The 18376-nt window shown below is 41.8% G+C and overlaps 1 protein-coding gene across 4 annotated transcripts in view; it reads right to left on the bottom strand.

Moving 5' to 3' along the window:
- The window catches only part of LOC132836058 (cAMP-dependent protein kinase catalytic subunit alpha-like), a 237741-nt gene that overhangs the window by 57765 nt on the left and 161600 nt on the right, over positions 1-18376 (bottom strand). For all 4 annotated transcript variants that reach the window (XM_060855299.1, XM_060855300.1, XM_060855301.1 and 1 more), the window contains exon 2: positions 6959-7020. In XM_060855299.1, coding sequence (XP_060711282.1) covers positions 6959-7020 — 62 coding nt within the window. The remainder of the gene's footprint in view (positions 1-6958; positions 7021-18376) is intronic.

The raw sequence follows: 18376 nt of genomic DNA, 5'->3' as shown, positions 1-18376 counted from the left end.
AAATCCAATGCAGCTTCTGCTTGTGTAGCCTACCTGACATGCTGTAATAATGTCTGTATCTCAACTAATAGGCTTGATGGTCTCCTTCCCTTACGATTTTCCTTGAAACTGTCTTTTCAATATCCAGGTTGTTAAATGCTAACGTTTATTGTATACGGATTTGGCTAAAGCCCTCTATCCTGATCAAATTGTGGTGTAGTCTATAATAGTTAGTAAGTACTTCCTATTCTTCCTAGATGTTTTCATATACCCTATGAACTAGTGCTTGGTTAGTTAGCTACGATTAGTTGGCTTGCTTTTAAAATCTGGCCTATCACTCTGAGGGAATACAGACCTGTGAGGAGTACACGGGAAACTCCATTCACCACTCAAGTACAAAGATAAGGTTCAACCTCTGCAGTGGTGATTGCACTGTCAAGAGAACTCAATTATGTAGAAACTGAAAGGTTAGGCTTCAAAGGAGATGACTGAATAAAAACCTTTATTTTGATTTTATAAGACATTAAATGGAATGGGAAACCTCAACTGTGAGCATTGTTTCAAATCAAATAACTGCAAGACAATGGAACAAAGGGATAAGCTTGTGAAAGACAAGCTCAGGATTGATAATGGGAAATGTATCTGTGACTATGAGACCCACAGGATGTACATCCTCTAAAATGGAGGAAAGTCAAAATAATGGAAAGTATGTTCCACTTGAAAACAATTAGGTGCACAAATAGGTGATATACTTAAGAACTGAGCTTTGGGTCAGAAGTTAGAACATAGAACATTATGGCGTAATAGAACATTCGGCCCTCAATGTTGCGCTGCCCTGTGAAACCAATCTGAAGCCCATCCAACCTACACTTTCCATTCTCATACATATACCTATCCAATGACTATTTAAACACCTATAAATTTGGCGAGTCTACAAATGTTGCAGGTAGTGTGTTCAACGCCCGTACTACTCTCTGAGTAAAGAAACTACCTCTGGCATCTGTTCTATATCTATCACCCCTCAATTTGAAGCTAAGTCCCCTCATGCTAGCCATCACCATCTGAGCAAAAGGCTACCACTATTCACTCGATTTAACCCTCTGATTATCTTAGATGTCTCAATTAAGCCACCTTTCAACCTTCTTCTCTCTAATGGAAACAGCCTCAAGTCCCTCAGCCTTTCCTTGCAAGACATTTCCCTCCATACCAGGCAACATCGTAGTAAATCTCCTCTGCACCCTTTCCAAAGCTTCCACATCCTTCTTATAATGTGGTGATCAGAACTGCACGCAATATGCCAAGTGTGTCCACACCAGAGTTTTATACAACTACAGCAATGACCTCATGGTTCCGAAATTCGATCCCTTTACCAATAAAAGCTAACACACCGTATGCCTTCTTAACAGCCCTATCAACCTGGGTGGCAACTTTCAGGGATCTATGTACATGTCTCTGCTCATCTACACTACTAAGAATCTTACCATTCGCTCAGTACTCTGCATTCCTATTACTCCTTCTAATGTGGATCACCTCATACTTTTCTGCACCATTTGCCACCTCTCAGCCCATTTCTGCAGCTTGTCTATGTCCGAGGTAACCTACAGCATACTTCGGCACTATCCACAACTGTACCGACTTTAGTGTTGTCCACAAATTTACTAACCCATCCTTCTACACCCTCATCCAGGTCATTTATAAAAATTACGAACAGCAGTGGGCCCAAAACAGATCCTTGAAAGGTTGTGGATTGAAAGCTTGATGCTATAATCCAGACAAATGCACTAGTGTAATAATGAGTGAGATCATTTGAGATGTTGGTTTTATCAATTTGTGTGAATTGTGAAGAACTCAGGCCATTGTTTAAGGAGGAAGATCAACCAACAGAAAGAAAAGCAGGTTGACTGATGATTCATTTATTGCAATTTATGGAATGCCAATCATGTAATTGATTGTGCAAGGCACTTCACTATATTTAAACATCATAATGTGTTAAAGAATACAAGTCTCAACAAATATACTAAATGGCATGCATATTTTGGTGGCAGAGGGTGAATTTTCCAAATGGTTACACAATGAATAGCTACAAAGTGGGAGTAACTATTTGGAAAATGGGTGCAGACCAGTTGTTTCCAACTGCTTAACACCTTCTAAATGTTTCAGTTGACTTGTCTATTGGGTCAACGCTGGGATCCAGCTCCAATTGTATAATTTAGATATTACCTATTGTACCATGACATAGATAATCTACTTACTTGCCAATTATAAATAGTTCCTGGGCAAATTGGGGACAGGAATGTGACTTCTGAGTTCCTTCCTTTGTTGTTTCCTATTTCCACTAAGTTGGTAAGCAGGCTTTGCCCCAAGTTTCTGGGAATGTAACATTTTAAGTATAGCCATAATATTGGGAAAGTAGGTTTCCCAGTGGGAATTCTCCTGTATTTACCTTTGGAGAGATGCCAGACCAAAGAAGCTCCAACAAAGGTACACTATATCAATGTCTTTCATACTACATTTATAGGCAGAGATAAATTTATCTAGCTCTGTTCAACTGCCTAAATGGATTTGTTTGCTTGTCAGTCCATCCCTTCTGTTTCTTATTTCTGATATTTAACTTCTGAAATGTTGACTCCAAATGACTACTGCATATCAAATCCATCTCATTTGGATAAAATTGTGTTGATTGTCTGCAGTAGTTATCGGCTGTGTGAGCTCTCAATGCCAGTACAATACGGCAAGGAGCTATTGCTTCTTACATTGTTGAAGCCAATCCTATAATAGGAGGCAGATCAGCAGATTAACAGTTGGGCAGATGGTAACTTGCAAGACTAACACTGGAACAAAAAATTGTATGTTCCTACTGAGCTTCAGCACAGTCACTCTCCCAATTTGACTGTCACCAGATGTTAGCTTTAGCAACTCTGCAGCCATTGAGTTTTTTAGTGTGTTAATTTACTTCAAAACCATACTGGGCTGTTCGGTTTACTTTCTTTTCAGATGGTGGGGAGAAGTTTCAACATATTTCATTTTCCCTTCTTCAAAGGAACTTCCCATTTACCGATTAAAGTAGAGGACCTACCCAGATCACAAACAATTCTATGGCCTGTCTTGTTGACTTGCTCAAAAGGATCATACAACACAATCTTTATTCAAAGCAACACCCAGCTTGACAAATAGTAACACGCCCACAAAGGCAGTAACCTTTGCCTTAAATACCAAGACAGTAAATGTACAAATATTTATCTCTCTACTGAACTGGCGAAACGCACCCTTGTGTCCATTAGTTTCTTTGCTCTCCTACAAAAAGGACAAATAATAAAATTCACCCGTTATTGTCTATGTGCTGAAGAAACAAATTCCAAAGCACTTTTAATTTCTCAAATCACAATTCCTCATTCAATAGAAACAGACTAACACTTGAAGCAAATGAATGTTTTAAAAATGCTGATAACAAAAGGTTAGATTTGCTGTAAGCAGTGGATTATACTTTAGTGACTATTTACTGACTAAGCCAGCTCACTACTACCAAACAGCACATTCCTTAAACTAGGTCATCAACACACAGCATACGTCCAAAGCTGAGCTACACATTATCACTGACTGTTTTGTATTTTTAATCACTATCAATAAATGTCCATGGTTATTGATTACTTGTAGTGCTGAATTTAGATTGTGGACTTTGATATTTACTGCAGTTCTGCTGCAATGGTATTACAGCCCGTTGACTGAGGCAAGATTAGCACATGGCAGACTTGAAAATGCTTTGTATCATTTACTGGAAGTGAAAGATATTGGGGTAGGAAATATTGGAAAAACAAGTAGGAGAAGCTCTAGGCCAGTAAAGTAGGCAGACTCCCTGAGAGCAAGTGAGCATTCTAGTTATTATTCTTAGATCCAGGAAAAGAAAAATACGCCCTAAAATATCTGCAGCACTATTCACCTATCACTTTACCAAGCTAGCTTAAGATGTAAACAGTCGAGAGTGTGGTGCTGGAAAAGCACAGAAGGTTCAGATGACTATTGCTCAAGTACTCCCTGCTGGAATCCAACTAATGGTAGCAATTTCTGTTTGTAATGTCCCCATCTTCAGTAAATTATAAGAAATTGGTTGTGATGATTGCGATGAACTACATTATTTTGAATTTCCAGGAAATCTCCCATTGGATTTCTAACAGTAATGTGGTGCTTTGTACATTATAAGGCATAATCTACTACTCCAGTCCTGCAAATTTTATTTGTTGTTAAGCAAACACTTGATATATTCAGAGTTTGATTCCTGTGCCTTTGACTATTGTGGGTCATAATTTACACTTCTCTAGGTTTAATGTGGAATTAGCCACATGAGGTTGCAGACATTATGGTTCCATGTATTTTTGTCTCTGCAGGGTTTCTCATCATCTCCTACCTCACCATCTTTGTTTCTTTAGAGTGAAACGGAAATTTGTGGAATGGCAGAAAAAGCACCAAAAGGTAGGGTGAATACTTGATGTATTTTCTTAATGCAACTAATAGAGAAGACTACATTAAATAAACCCTCCTCCATCCACTCTGAATTTGTGATATTGGTTTAGGTGCAATGTCTATCAGAGCCGACTGTTCTCAAAAATTTTCTCCTCCTTATTTAAGAAAATATAAAATATATCCTCACCCCTCCCTATACACCTCTGAGGATTCATGATTCTTACTGAGGAAGCGGTTAGTATAGGACTGCTCTAGGAGGTTTCAGCCACCATGAAATCTCCAATGAGCAACAGTTGACCAGGTGGGCACTGGCATGTTTGAGAACTATCTGGCTGACTACGAACATAAGAACAGGAGTAGACTATTTGGCCACTTGAGTATGTTCGACCATTGAATGAGATCAGGGCTGATCTACGGTCTAACCTTGCTCCACATTATAATGCCTCAAACAGCCCTCTGGGGCCCAATGCAAGTGTCAGAACCCCTCAGCAAAAAGAGGAAAATAAATTCCATGCAACATGTTTTGCCTTCAATTGCTCTAAAACAGCAATTGCAAAAAAAACCAAAAGCCATTCTGGTCAGGGTTGGACTGAAGAGTCTGTTTCCATGCTGTACATCTCTATGACTCTATGGTGTTTAGTGCTGCTTCTCCTGCCTCTTATGGGGAGGGATTGTTGGCATGTCAAACTCCCCAAGCAATCCTGCCAAGATATCAATGCACTATTCAAAGAATATTGTCACTATGTGTGTCCTGGTCAAAATTTACCCTCAAGTGAACATCACCAAAAAAGAAACCTGATCTTGTATTAAGAAATTGCTTGCCGAGTTTCACAACATCACAGTAGTGACTGCACTGTCTGCATAAATGCAAAATCCTTCCTCCTCTTTAACAAATATAATTTCCCAAAGCTGACCACCAAGGCACATGTCAGGAGTGAGATGGAATACGCCTTGGTTGCTGGATGAGTGCAGTCCCAACAATACTTAAGAAATAGGACAAAGCAGCGGACTTGATGGGCATCACATCTACAAGCATCCATTGCCTCTGCCACTGATGCTCAGGAGCAGCAGCATGTACTATGCAAGATGCATTGCAGAGATCTGCCAAAGATCCTTAGACAGCACCTTCCAAACCCAGGATCACTTCCATCTAGAAGGACAGTGACAGCAAAAATTTGGGAGCACCACCACTTGAAAATTCCCCTCCCCTAAGTCACTCTCCATCCTGAGTTGGAACTACATTGCTGTTCCTTCACTGTTGCTAGGTCAAAATGCTGGAATTCCTGTCTAATGGCTTGTGGGTTAACCTACAGCACATGAAGTCCAGCAGTTCAAGAAAGCAGCTCACCATGTTCTCATGGGCATTAGGGATTGGCAACAAATGTTGGTCAGTCAGCAACACCTACGTCCCATGAGTGAGCACAAATGGGGCAAACTACCACAATCCATCAGCAATCGATCTCTAAGAGCCCACTGCCAGCATAAGAATAGCAAAAGATCCAAGGAGTAGCAAGCACTTTGACTCTTATTTTCTCCTTTGAACTTTCAAATCAAACTGACCCATGTTCTACTTTCTTTTTAGGTGGCCCTTCATATCGGATATAATTTCTTCCACTCTGATATTGTGGTTCCAAGGCGACTAAACAGTCCAACACTGGATTTGCAAATATTGCAGTCTTTGATGAAGAGATTCCCACAAGTTGGTGTGGTTCATGAATTTTTAAGGTAGATTTCATGGACTTCCTTGAAGTGTCTCCTCTGTCCTGCTAGTGACCGCATGCCGTGTCAAAGGTCAGAATAGAGACTTTGGTTTGAAAGTCTTGTATCTGGCCTCCTTGATGCAGCTGATTGAGCAGAACCATTGGCTGATAATGAGGAATTTGACCTGGGAGGACACACTGATAGTGGATCACCTATCCTGTAAGTGAATTTGCAGGTTTTTACAGAGGCATCACTTGTGATATTTTGTGAGATTTGAGGTATCTAGTGCATACTGTTCACATCTCCATGCATGCAGGCATTTCATGGCAGAAGGCCAAGATATCACTTCAAGTTCTCCAGTGCAATGCGGGTTGTTGGACCTATTGTGCAAATGGCTCTCTCTCTGGGATATGGTCAGATAGGTGGACGAAGTTCCATCCTGTTACACTTTCACAAAAAATAACAGCGTGCAAGGAATTTCTAGGTCAACAGTTTTGGAATTATACAAACATCTCAGAAATATTGCTAACTTTCTGGGCTACTGACATTCTTCGATGAAATTCTTTGAAATTCTGCCATGAGGGAATGGTATTAAGTTCCTGTTGAATTACAGCACAGGCCAACAGACGTTTAGGGGAAGCAATCGATCAGACGAGAGGCCATGTATAGCAAGTACATTCTGCCACATTTTTCCTTATCAATGCTGCACTCCCACAGGAAACATCTCAGTCCAATTTAATTGGATTATTTTACTCTAATGAATTTGTGGATTACATGACCTACCTATTTCAGGCTCTCTTGAAAGAAATCTATGACTTACCTGCGGTGGGGACTCCCATTTTTCTAAGAACTCCTCTCTCGCTTTCTCTAAGAAATCTTTCACTGTAATAAAAGAACAGAAATATATTACTCCTGACATTTGGACAACTATCGCAATTCACAAAGCTTCTAGCCTGTCGAACAAACAATTTAAATGCAGGATTTAAAAAGTCAGTGAATTGAATTGTGGGTTGGCTAGCTTTTGAATTTTAGAATTGACAATTAGTCTCTGTCTTTAACGTCACAATATGGTTCAGGCCAAGAATACTGACTAAACATAACCTAACGCAGATTGCTTTGCTGTTAAGCAAAGATTGTCATAGTTACAGAGCCTGACAATGTGTTAGATTATGGTGATGCTTCAGTGCGTTGGTGTGAATGACTAATAATACCAATTTCCAATATACACTGAGCCGTTGAACTAAAGCAACAATTTTGAATTTGAAACCACCCCACCTGTACTTTATGTTATGAAGGAACATCTGTTTACAAAGGAGGGTGTAAATTTGGAGATTTGCAGAATACTTTACCAATTCCACTGGCAAACCACAGATATAATCTAATTTCAGCACAAGCTGAACTGCATTGTGAACAGTAGCTCAGACACAGTCTCGACAAAGCAGCATTGCTTAACCCAACATCTCAAGCAGGGTAACACTGGACTTAAAAAATGGTGACTTATGAACGATTTGGCTTTTGAAATCATTTAGCTACTTTATTTTTTTCTTCTACAAAGAGGATTTAAGATGTTTTCGGGAATCTTTGTACAATATCCCAAAAGGAATAGGACCACACCCTGAAAGGTCAGCCTGTAGAAATTTCAGTTAGCAACAGACAACTGCGCTCATTAGTGACAACGTCATCCAACGTTTAATGCTTCCTTCTGAAGTTAACTCAGTCACCTCATCACACAACAATTTAATATCTAACCGATTGCACCTTGGGTATACGCATGCTCAAAACAGCCTGTCCAGTGGCATAAATGGTGTAGCCTTGTCCCTGGGATGTTGGTCATTGACATGGGCAGACAAGACTATCTGCCTACTGGAGAAGACAAATTGGCCTTTGCCTATAATTTAAATTTTTGATGCATCAGAACAGGATACCAAGGATCTCTCATTTTGGACATTCAATTGTACAAATTGCAAAGCAAACTGTTACCTTTCTGGGCTACTTGTTCGCACTCAAACTCCAGCTGTATCTCAAACACAGGGGACACAGACATTTCAGTTAAATCTCCAATGAAACACATTCATGGCATCCCCCTATAAATAGAATCATGGTATCTAAAACAACTTACTAAACTAAACAACTCACCTTGATTTACAGAGGGAACCCAAGATAGAGCATTCTTAAATGGACATTACAGCAGCTTTTTGAGATTTGGTTCCAAATTGATTTGTAATGCAGCACAGGGGAGCTTTGAGACGCTATATGACAAAACTTTGTCATAAAGAATGAAGAATAACAACTTTCAATTTTGTACAGCCAATTAAATACTCAATAAACCAAAGTGATAAATAAATATTGCAAAGAAATAAAACAAAAATTCACTGGCATTAAGTAGGAAAGTTCTGCAGCCAAGTCCCACAAAACAGTAATGAGAAGCACCACTAATCTTCTTCTTAAGGCAAATGCATGTTAAATGTTAGATGTCTGCAGAACTCTATCATTCATTACAGGACCACTAATTTCTTCTGCAGTCCACGAAGCTCCCTTCAAGATCACGGCTTACTGACATCCAATAGGTTCTGCCAGCTGCATGCAGCAACTATAAATATTCAACTTGCTAAACAACCTTGACAAAGTGTTGCACTGTACAAAAACATAAGAGATTTGTATCCTTTTGTATCCATAATTTGGAAAGGAAGATTCAGGTATTCCCAGGCACTCATCTTTATCACAGCTAAAGGCTAAAGGTAAATACGCAAAGAGTAACCAGCACGAGGACTTTAAAATGATCAGAAAGTATGAGAGTAGCATTACATCTGCCATTACTTCAGTAGGAGAATCAAACTTTGAGCTTGCTTACAAAGCGGAAGGTGGTATTGTTGATTTAAAAAAAAGCTGAGCTGCCCTGATAGTTCAGATAGTTAATCTAGGTCAGAAAAGATGTGGTCTGTGATGAGTTAACTGATATTGGGTACAAAAGGAGTGCAAAAACAATTCTCAGCTCACTTCTGATAAGGGTAAAGAAAATAAGCCAGAGCTTCCTGTCCTGAATGCTATTCAATGTTCTCTCCCAGAATGTGAATGTATATGTTAAAGGATATAATTAGGCCTGACAATGATGCTTTGTGGTCATACAGTGGTTTATCGACATCCAATGCGTAGGGTTACATGATTTTCTTTAGTGAGCCGATTGATCCAATCTGGAAATTCATCCATATTTGCCAAAGTCTCCCAATTAGTTTGCTGTGTAAGCTGCATTGCATGGTATGGGGTGCATATTCTAAATTAGCTAGATTGTCATGGTGGCATATTCGGGTAGACAATGATTAGCACAAACAAGCTTCTCATTATTCATTACTTATGGATCACCCTACCTCTAACTCTGGTATGCAAAGTTATTTGAGCACAATACAAAGACTTCCATGTTTGAAACCAGAAAACCAATCAAATGATGCTTTGAGGGGGCAAGGATTCAGGAATTAGATTACTGGGCCAAGACACACTTGACAGGTGGATCTGGTTCAACTTTTAATGAACTTAAAATAACCCAACATAACTTGTTCCACACAACAAGGGCAATCATCAACTGATAAGTGTGGTTTTGAATAACCTCTTGAAAGTCACTAGGAACACTAAGAGGAATAAAATGAGCAATAGAACTCACCATGAACTCTATGAGTGTTTTGCTACTTTATGCCTAACTTTAATATGGACACATGTCACACCCTATCCACCAGGTGGAGATATGAAGCATTGTAACAGCTAACTGTTTCTACAATCCATCCATGGATACAGATGTAGGAGAGGGTGTTCCCATGTTCCACATTCAATTGAAGTCTTTCAGCAGCTATTATTCCAAGGCAGATTTTCCATTAGCATCATTGACAACTCTTTTGTTTCCCAACAGAAGGTTGTTGGCTCAAGTCTCATTCCAGAAAACAAATATGTAATCAATGTAGTGGTGAGTGGGTGCTATGTTATTAAGAGCCCAGTACATCAATGCAAAAGATAAGGTTGAAGCATTTGCAGCAATCTTCAGACAGAAGTGCCAAATACATCCTGGCCTCCTCCACTGGTTCCCAGCATCACAGATGCACAGTCTTCAGCCAACTTGATTTAATCCATGGGATATCAAAGAATGGTAGGAGACACTGGATACTGCAAAGGCTGTAGGCCTTGACAACATTCCAGTAATCGTGAAGAATTGTCCTTCAAAAGTTGCCGCTCTGCTAGCCAAGTTACAACACTGGCATCTACTTAACAATATGGAAAGTTGCCTAGGTAAGTCCTGTACATAAAAAACAGAACAAATCCAATCTGCCAATTACCATCACATCAGTCTACTCTCGATTTTTAAAAGCTAAAGAACTGCAGGTGCTCAAAATCGTAAATAAAAACAAAAATAGCTGGAAAAGCTCAGCAGGTTTCGTAGTATCTGTGGAGAGAAAGTAGAATTAACATTTTGGACCCAGTGACCCTTCTTCAGAACTGACTGGTTGGCATATATGCTAATGAAGGAATGAGGTTGGTGGAGAAGGAGTAAAAGGTAGGTGGACATGGAGCCCAGAGACAGAGAGAGAAAACAGTTGGGCACACAAAGGCATGAGTCAGACTGGGAGAATGAATAGTTACTAATGAGGTAGCAGCGCCTGTGAATGACAAGGTCTGGTGTGTCAGGGTTGGGGTAGGATATGGGAGAAGATGTTCAAGCAATAAAATTGTTGAATTCAATACTAAGTCCAGAAGGCTGCGCAGTTCCCAAGCTGAAAACAAGATGTTGTTGTTCTAGACTGAGGTTGGTTGGAGCACTGCAGCAAGCCCGAGACAAAGATGCTGACCAGGGAACATGGTGGTGTGTTGAAATGGCAGACAACTGGAAGTTCAGGGTTTTTTTTGCAGAGGTCGTCCAATTTGCATTTTGTCTCCCCAAAGTAGAGGAGACCACATTTTGAGCAGTGAATGCAGTTGACTAGACTGAGTGAAGTGCAGATAAAGCACTGCTTCACTGAAGGTGTATCTGGGACCTTGGATAGTAAAGAGGAAGGAAATAATGAGTAGGGTTACACTTTCTGCAATTACATGGGAAGGTGCCATGGGGATGTGAGGTAATGTTGGGAGTGGAGGAGGAGTAGACTAAGGTGTTCTGGATGGAATGGTCCCTGTGAAAGTTCGACAATGGAGGGGAGGGGAATATGTGCCTGTTGGTGCCATCTAACTGGAGGTGATGGAAATGGCAGCTAATGATCCTTTGGATGTGGATGCTGGTGGTGGAATGGTCAGTAAGGATTAGGGGGACCCAATCGCAGTTGTGGGAGAGAAGAGAGGGAGTTAGGGTAGAAGTTCGGGAGATTGGTCAGATGCAGCTAAGAGCCCTGTCAATCACGGTGGCAGGGAATCCTCGGTTGCAGAAGGAGGTGGATATTTTGGAGGCCAAGTTGAAGTTGACATCATCAGTACAGATGGAGGAACGGGGAGGTTGTAATAGAGTTTTTACAGGAAGTAGGCTATGAAGGTGTACAGTCAAGTAACTTTGGGAGTCAGTGGATTTAATTTGGATATTACTGCCAACCTATTGAGCATTGCTGCAGGAGTTATTTAGAGTAGTGTCCTACGCCCAACTATTTTCAGCTGCTTCATCAATGACGTTCCTTTCATCATAAGGTCAGAAGTGAGGATATTCACCAATAATTGCACAATGTTCAGCAACATTCACAACTCCTCAGATACTGAAGAAGTTCCTGTCCAAATGCAACAAAATTGGGACTATATCCAGGCTTGGGTTAACAAATGCTAGGCAATGATAATCTCCAATAAGAGATGATTTAAACCACTGCTCCTTGTCATTCAATGACCAGAAATTTAACTGGACTCACCACATAATCAGTGGCTACAAGACCAAGTCAGAAACTAGGAATATTGCAGCAACTAACTAACCTCCAGACCCCCCAAAGTCTGGACCACCTACAGGGTGTGTGATGAGATATCCCCATTTGTCTGGATGGGTACAGCTCAAACAACACTCAAGAAGCCTGATTGGCATCACATCCACAAGCATCTACTCTCTCCACCCCAAATGTTTTGGAGGTGCAGTTTGTTCGATCTACAAGATTCAGTGCAGAAATTCACCAAAGATCCTTAGAAAACACTGCCCAAATTCACGACCATTTCTATCCAGAAGGACAAGGGTCAGATACTTGGGAACACCACCACCTGCAAGTTCCCCTCCCAACTGCTAATCTGCTTTGAAAATATATTGTTGTTTCTTCACTCTCATGGGGTCAAAATTCTGCAATTCTCTCCCTAAGGGCATTGTGGGTCTATCTATAGCAAATGAGCTGCAGCGGTTCAAGAAGGGAGCTCACTAACACTTTCTCAAGGGCAACTAGGGACAGGGAATAAAATGCTGGCCAGCCAGTGAAGCTCACATCCCAAGAGTGAACAAAAACAAGAGTCCAATGAGATGATAGCAACAGAATTGATCATTCAGCCCATTGAGTCTGCTCCACCTTTTTGGGTAATATCTTCTTCAACTCCATTCTCCTGCCTTTGCCCCGTAACCCTTGATCCTGAGACCCGATCCAAAACCCCAACTCTGTAATCCTGAGATTTTGCATAGATCATTGCAAATAAAGTGGCAGGTATTTTGATTTCCAAAGCCAAAGGGGCAAATTGAGTCACTGGGAAAAAAAATCACATCGTTTTTCAATAGAGGCTTACAAAAGTCAGAAACTCTTAACACATCCAAGAAAGGGAAACATCAAGGAGGCACCATTGCTGAAATATTGTATTGTGGCCCAGTACATTGGTTAATAAATTTCCTTCCAATTCGAACATAGAACAGTACAGCACAGTACAGGCCCTTCAGCCCACAATGTTGTGCCAAGCATTTATCTTAATCTAAGATCAACCTAACCTACACACCTCTCAATTTATTGCCATCCATGTGCTTGTCCAGCAGTCGCTTAAATGTCCCTAATATCTCTGACTCTACCACTACCACTGGCAGTGCATTCCACACACCCATCATTCTCTGCATAAAGAACCTCCCTCTGACATCTCCCTTAAACTTTCCTCCAATCACCTTAAAATTATGACCCTTCGTGACAGCCATTTCTGCTCTGGGGTAAAGTCTCTATCTACCTACTCTATCTATGCCTCTCATTACCTTCCACACCTCTATCAGGTCACCTCTCCCAAATATCTCCTACTTTTCATCAAGCCAACAGAGAAGGAAAAATGAATCACTGCTTTATCATTATCCCTCACATTAATCAAATTAAAAGAGAATGACCTTCATTTATTTAGCTTGTTTAAAGTTAAGACATGCATGCATTCAGACACGCAAGTAACACCCACCCCCTTTCTTACGCACATCACTGAGGCAAAGCTATGCTGCAGTCAGACTGAATATGCAAGGATGAGAAAGGAATTGTTTCTGCCCTTACTGCATGTAGTCTTCCTGCAGGAGCCACTTTTGAACAGTGTGCAGTGTTTATTCAGTAAAACAGCGGGGATCATAGTGACAACCACAGCAAATCACTAGAGAGGTCATTGGGCATCTAAAATTAGAACATTTGAACTGAAATCCATCCAAAGGCTTTGACTCGATAAACACTTCCCAGCACACAGCGACAGAAGATATTAAAACTCTACCAATCTCACACCGCCCACTTGGGAATTAACACAAACCTGGGAAAGCAGCCATCACACTGATTCCAAAGCTGCCCTGAGTTCATTAAATAGGCAAATCATGTACTTACAGGCAAAAGTGAGTGGTTTAGAAATTTAGTTCCTATAGGATATAGAATGAGCTTGTGCTTGGAGGCATTCAGTCTGTGAAAAAACAGCTTCCACTCTCCTTAACAGTCCAGTTACAAAACTGGTGCGAAAGCAACTGAACGCCCAATGAAACAGTTCTTCAGGATTCAGGACCAAAGATCTTATTGGGGTACAAACAGGTATATGTTTACACTGAGCATATTATAACATTCCCATTCAATTTGCATACTTCATCCGCAGGATGCCATCTTTTAATGCTTTACAGAAAGGAGGCAACATAAAGGGGAATGGAGAATTCACAACATGATCGAAGAGGAGTGACATTTAAAACCGAAAGAATGAGGATACTGCAAATCAGAAACAAAATAGAAATTGCTGGAAAAAGTCAGTAGGTCTGACAGCATAGAATCATGGAATCTCTACAGTGTGGAAACAGGTGCTTCAGTCCAACACGTCCACACTGACCCTCCAAAGAGTATCCCACCCAAATCCATTCCCCATTTCTCTACATTTACCCCTGACTAATGCACCTAACCTACACAACCCTGAACACCATGAGCAATTTAGCTTGGCCAATTCAGCTAACCTGCACATCTTTGGATTCTAAATCCCAGACTGAAACCTGGTTTGAAAGATCATATTTTGTCTGATTTGATTTTACCAAGGTTGGAACTGTGAAGATTTTGAAGCAAAAGGTAAAGTTATATTCCATTAATCCCAAAAGCATCCCATTACAATTCCCAAACAACCCGGAGAATCTGTGGAGAGAAATCAGAGTTAACATTTCGGGTCCTTCCTCAGAATGTATTAGAGGAGTGACATTAAGATGTGTTTCAAAGGAAGGGGAGCTGGCATTATGGAGATTAAAGTGTGGTACTGGAAAAGCACAGCAGGTCAGGCAGTATCTGAGGAGCAGGAGAGTCGATATATTCCTGATGAAGGGCTTTTGCCTGAAATGTCGACTCCCCTGCACTTTGGATGATGCCTGACCTCACTTTTGCCGTTATGGAGACTAGACAAGCAGGAGACTGGGAGAACACAGCAAGTCAGGCAGCATCAGGAGGTGGAGACGTTGACATTTCAGGTGTAACCCTTCTTCAGGACTAGGGGTTGGGTGAAATGGGAGCTGCAGAAAAAGGGGGTGGGGGGGGGGGGGGGGGTGGTGAGGTGGGGACAGGTGAAGAAAGGTAGACAGTTCAACTTGATTGGTTGATGCCAGGGATGAATCCAATAGGTGGCTGAGAGGAAGGGAGGGGGAGATGCTGAGAAGGGAAGTTATTTGAAATTGCAGAAATCAATGTTAAGTCCTCCAGGCTACAAGCGGCCCAGGCGGAAGATGAGGTAGTGTTCCTCCAATTCGCTGTGACAATGGAGGAGGCCAAGGATGGTCATGTCGGAAAGGGAGTGGGAAGGAGTTTAAAATGGACGGTGACTGGGAGGTCCGATCGGCCCCTGCGGGCCTGACTGAGATGATCGGTGAAATGTTCTCTTAGTTTATGTTTGATCTTCCCGATGTAGAGAAGACCGCATCAGGAGCACTGGATATAGTAAACTCGGTTGGAGGACAGGCAGGTGAACCTCTGTCTCACCTGGAAGGACATGCAGTCCTTATACATGTCCATATCACACAAGGAATTGCCTTCAGGCCCTCAGCTTCTTTCTCTCCATCAATCACTGTTCACCACCTTGCCAAATTAATCCTCACCCTTAATAAATTTGTTTAACTCCTCCCATTTCCTCCAAATCCATGGGGTGGCCATGGGTACTCAGCTACGCTGGCCTCTTTGTTCGCTACATCGAACAGTCCCTCTTCAGTACATACACAGACATTGTGCCTCAACTCTTCCATCGTTACATCGATGACTGCATTGGTGCAGTGTCCTGCACCCATGCTGAACTGGGACAGTTCATCAACTTCACCCACAACTTCCATTCCATCCTCAAATTTACTTGGTCCATCTTGGACACCTCCCTTCCCTTTCTTGACCTCTCCATTTCCATCTCTGGTGACAGTCTGCAGATGGACATTTACTATAAATCCATACATTCTCACTACTACCTGGATGACACCTCCTCCCACCCAATATCGTCCATCCCATTCTCCCAATTCTTCTACCTCTGTTGCATCTGTTGAGACAAGGAGACATTCCACCCCCAAGCATCCCAGAGGTCCACCTATTTTGAATAACATGCTTTTCCCCTTCTGTCATCCAGACAGCCCTCTACTGCACCACCTCCATTTCCTATTCCACTGCTCTAAACCCCAATCCTCTAAATGCAATAAAGACAGAGTCCCCCTGTCCTCCCCTACCATCCCACCAGTCTCCGCATCCAAAGCATCATCCTTAAACACTTCTGCCAATTCCAAGTAGACCTCACCCCAAGGACATCTTCCCCTCCCCACCTCTCTCTGCTTTCCGCAAGAACTGTTCCCTTCACCAAGCTTGGTTTGCGCTACTCTCCCCACCAACCCTGCCCCAGGTACCTTGCCTTGCTACCATGAAAGATGCAAAAACTGCCAGCACGGGGCCCCCTCACGTTCACCCAGGGCCCCAAACAGTCTTTCCAGGTAAGACAGAGGTTCACCTGGGTCTCCTCCGAGCTAGTTTACCGTCTCTGGTGCTCCTGATGTGATCTTCTCTACATCGAGGAAGACAAATGTAAACTAAGGAATGTTTCACTGAGCATCTCAGCCAGGCCTCCCAGTCACAGTCCATTGTAATTCCCCTTCCCACTCCCTTTCCAACATAACCATTCTTGGCCTCCTTCATTGCCACAACGAATCAAACTGAAAACTGGAGGAACAACACCTGGGCAGCCCAAAGCCTGGAGGACTCAATATTGACTTCTCCAATTTCAAATAACCTCCATTCTCAGTCCCTCCCCTTCCCTTCCTTTCCTCTCAGCCACGTACCAAATTCATCCCTCCCATTGATCAACCAGGTCCTACCTTCTGCATGTCTTCACCTATCCCCACCTCACCACACTGCCACCTCTCCACCCAGTTTATCTGCAGCATCCCTTGCATCCAACCCGATCCTGAAGAAGTGTTATACCAGAAATGTCGACTTCTCTGCCTCCTGATACTGCTTAGCTTGCTATTTTCTCCCAGCCTCCTGCTTGTCTACCTTGGATTCCAGGATTGCAGTTTGTTTTTGTCTCTAACCAGCAGTATGGAGAGGGCATTGCAGTGATTGAATAAGTGAACACAAAACAAAGAAAGCACGAGAAATGAAGGACGAGGAAGAAGAAAGTGTGTGACCGAGGCAGAGTAACAAACAGAACTGTTCAGAAGTCATTATATATCTGTACTGAAGCAGAAGTAGAGCAAATGGATCTGCTAATTGTACATTAGATTCAGGGATGAAATTGGTTCTTTCTTCTTCTCAGTCAGTGCCTTGAGACTGAGGATCACTTTATTCCATTCTGGGGTTGTAAGTCCTAAGGCGACTAAACAGCCCATTTGCTGGATCCACACACCCTGCCACAGCCTTAAGAGTGCTCAGGTTTTTGCATTCTCCTTCCATTGTTAATGCTTGACCTCCATCTGGACCTGACAGAGGTAGGTGACACATTCAGCAATAAAATTTACACATTAGTCTAGAGTAAGCTGGTTATGAGATGGTCAGAGATTGACAGCTCATTTTTAGAGAAACAGGCTCAGGGAAACAGTTTGCCAATGAATGAGATTGAGAGCAAAGATTGAGTTGATGGCTGAAGCACTAGCCCTTGTAATCAAAAAGTATTCAGGGAATGTCAGAAGACGTGCTAATATATCAGGAGAAACAGACACACAAGAACCAGGTCTGAGACCCAACTTTAGAATCTAACTTTTGGAGCATCTCATAGCAATATCTCAATCTGCACTCTGCTCTGCTGACAATGCTATTGGATTACTGCATAGAACATATAAACCATGATAGGCAGGAAAAGGCTCTCTTGTGAATTCTTCCCATTCCATACAACTGCAATGCATCGTCCATCAAATTATGTTCATAGACACCAACACTTGTGGTGAGTGAAACATTATAAAACCTTACGCTCATTCATAAGTTGCTCCACCATGGCACTTACATCAATAATAGAAGTCATACATAATAACAAAAAGAAGTAAAATTAAGACTAAGTTCATTTTACGGTTCTTGGTGTAAGAAAAGTTTTCCAGACTGATCATTGGATTGGCGGAACTGACATATGAAGAGAGACTGGATCGGTTAGGGCGTGTATGTCTGGGCGTGTGTGTAGGAGAGCAGCTATAACATTCTAATGGGATAAATGAGGGAAGGATGTTTCCAATCACCTGGAAGCTCAGAACACGGGTCACAGATGAAAGAAATGGGGAAGTCTATTCAGGACTGAGATGAGGAGACACTTCTTCATCCAGAGAGTGGGGAGCCTGCAAAAGTCCCTGCCACATAAAGTGGTTAAGGCTGAAACATTGATCATTTCAAGGAGGAGTTGGATATAG

This window comes from Hemiscyllium ocellatum, chromosome 45 (assembly GCF_020745735.1).
Source record: "Hemiscyllium ocellatum isolate sHemOce1 chromosome 45, sHemOce1.pat.X.cur, whole genome shotgun sequence".
Taxonomy (NCBI): Eukaryota; Metazoa; Chordata; class Chondrichthyes; order Orectolobiformes; family Hemiscylliidae; genus Hemiscyllium; species Hemiscyllium ocellatum.
Note: the sequence above shows the minus strand (reverse complement) of the source record. Positions and strands in the feature narration are given on the sequence as shown.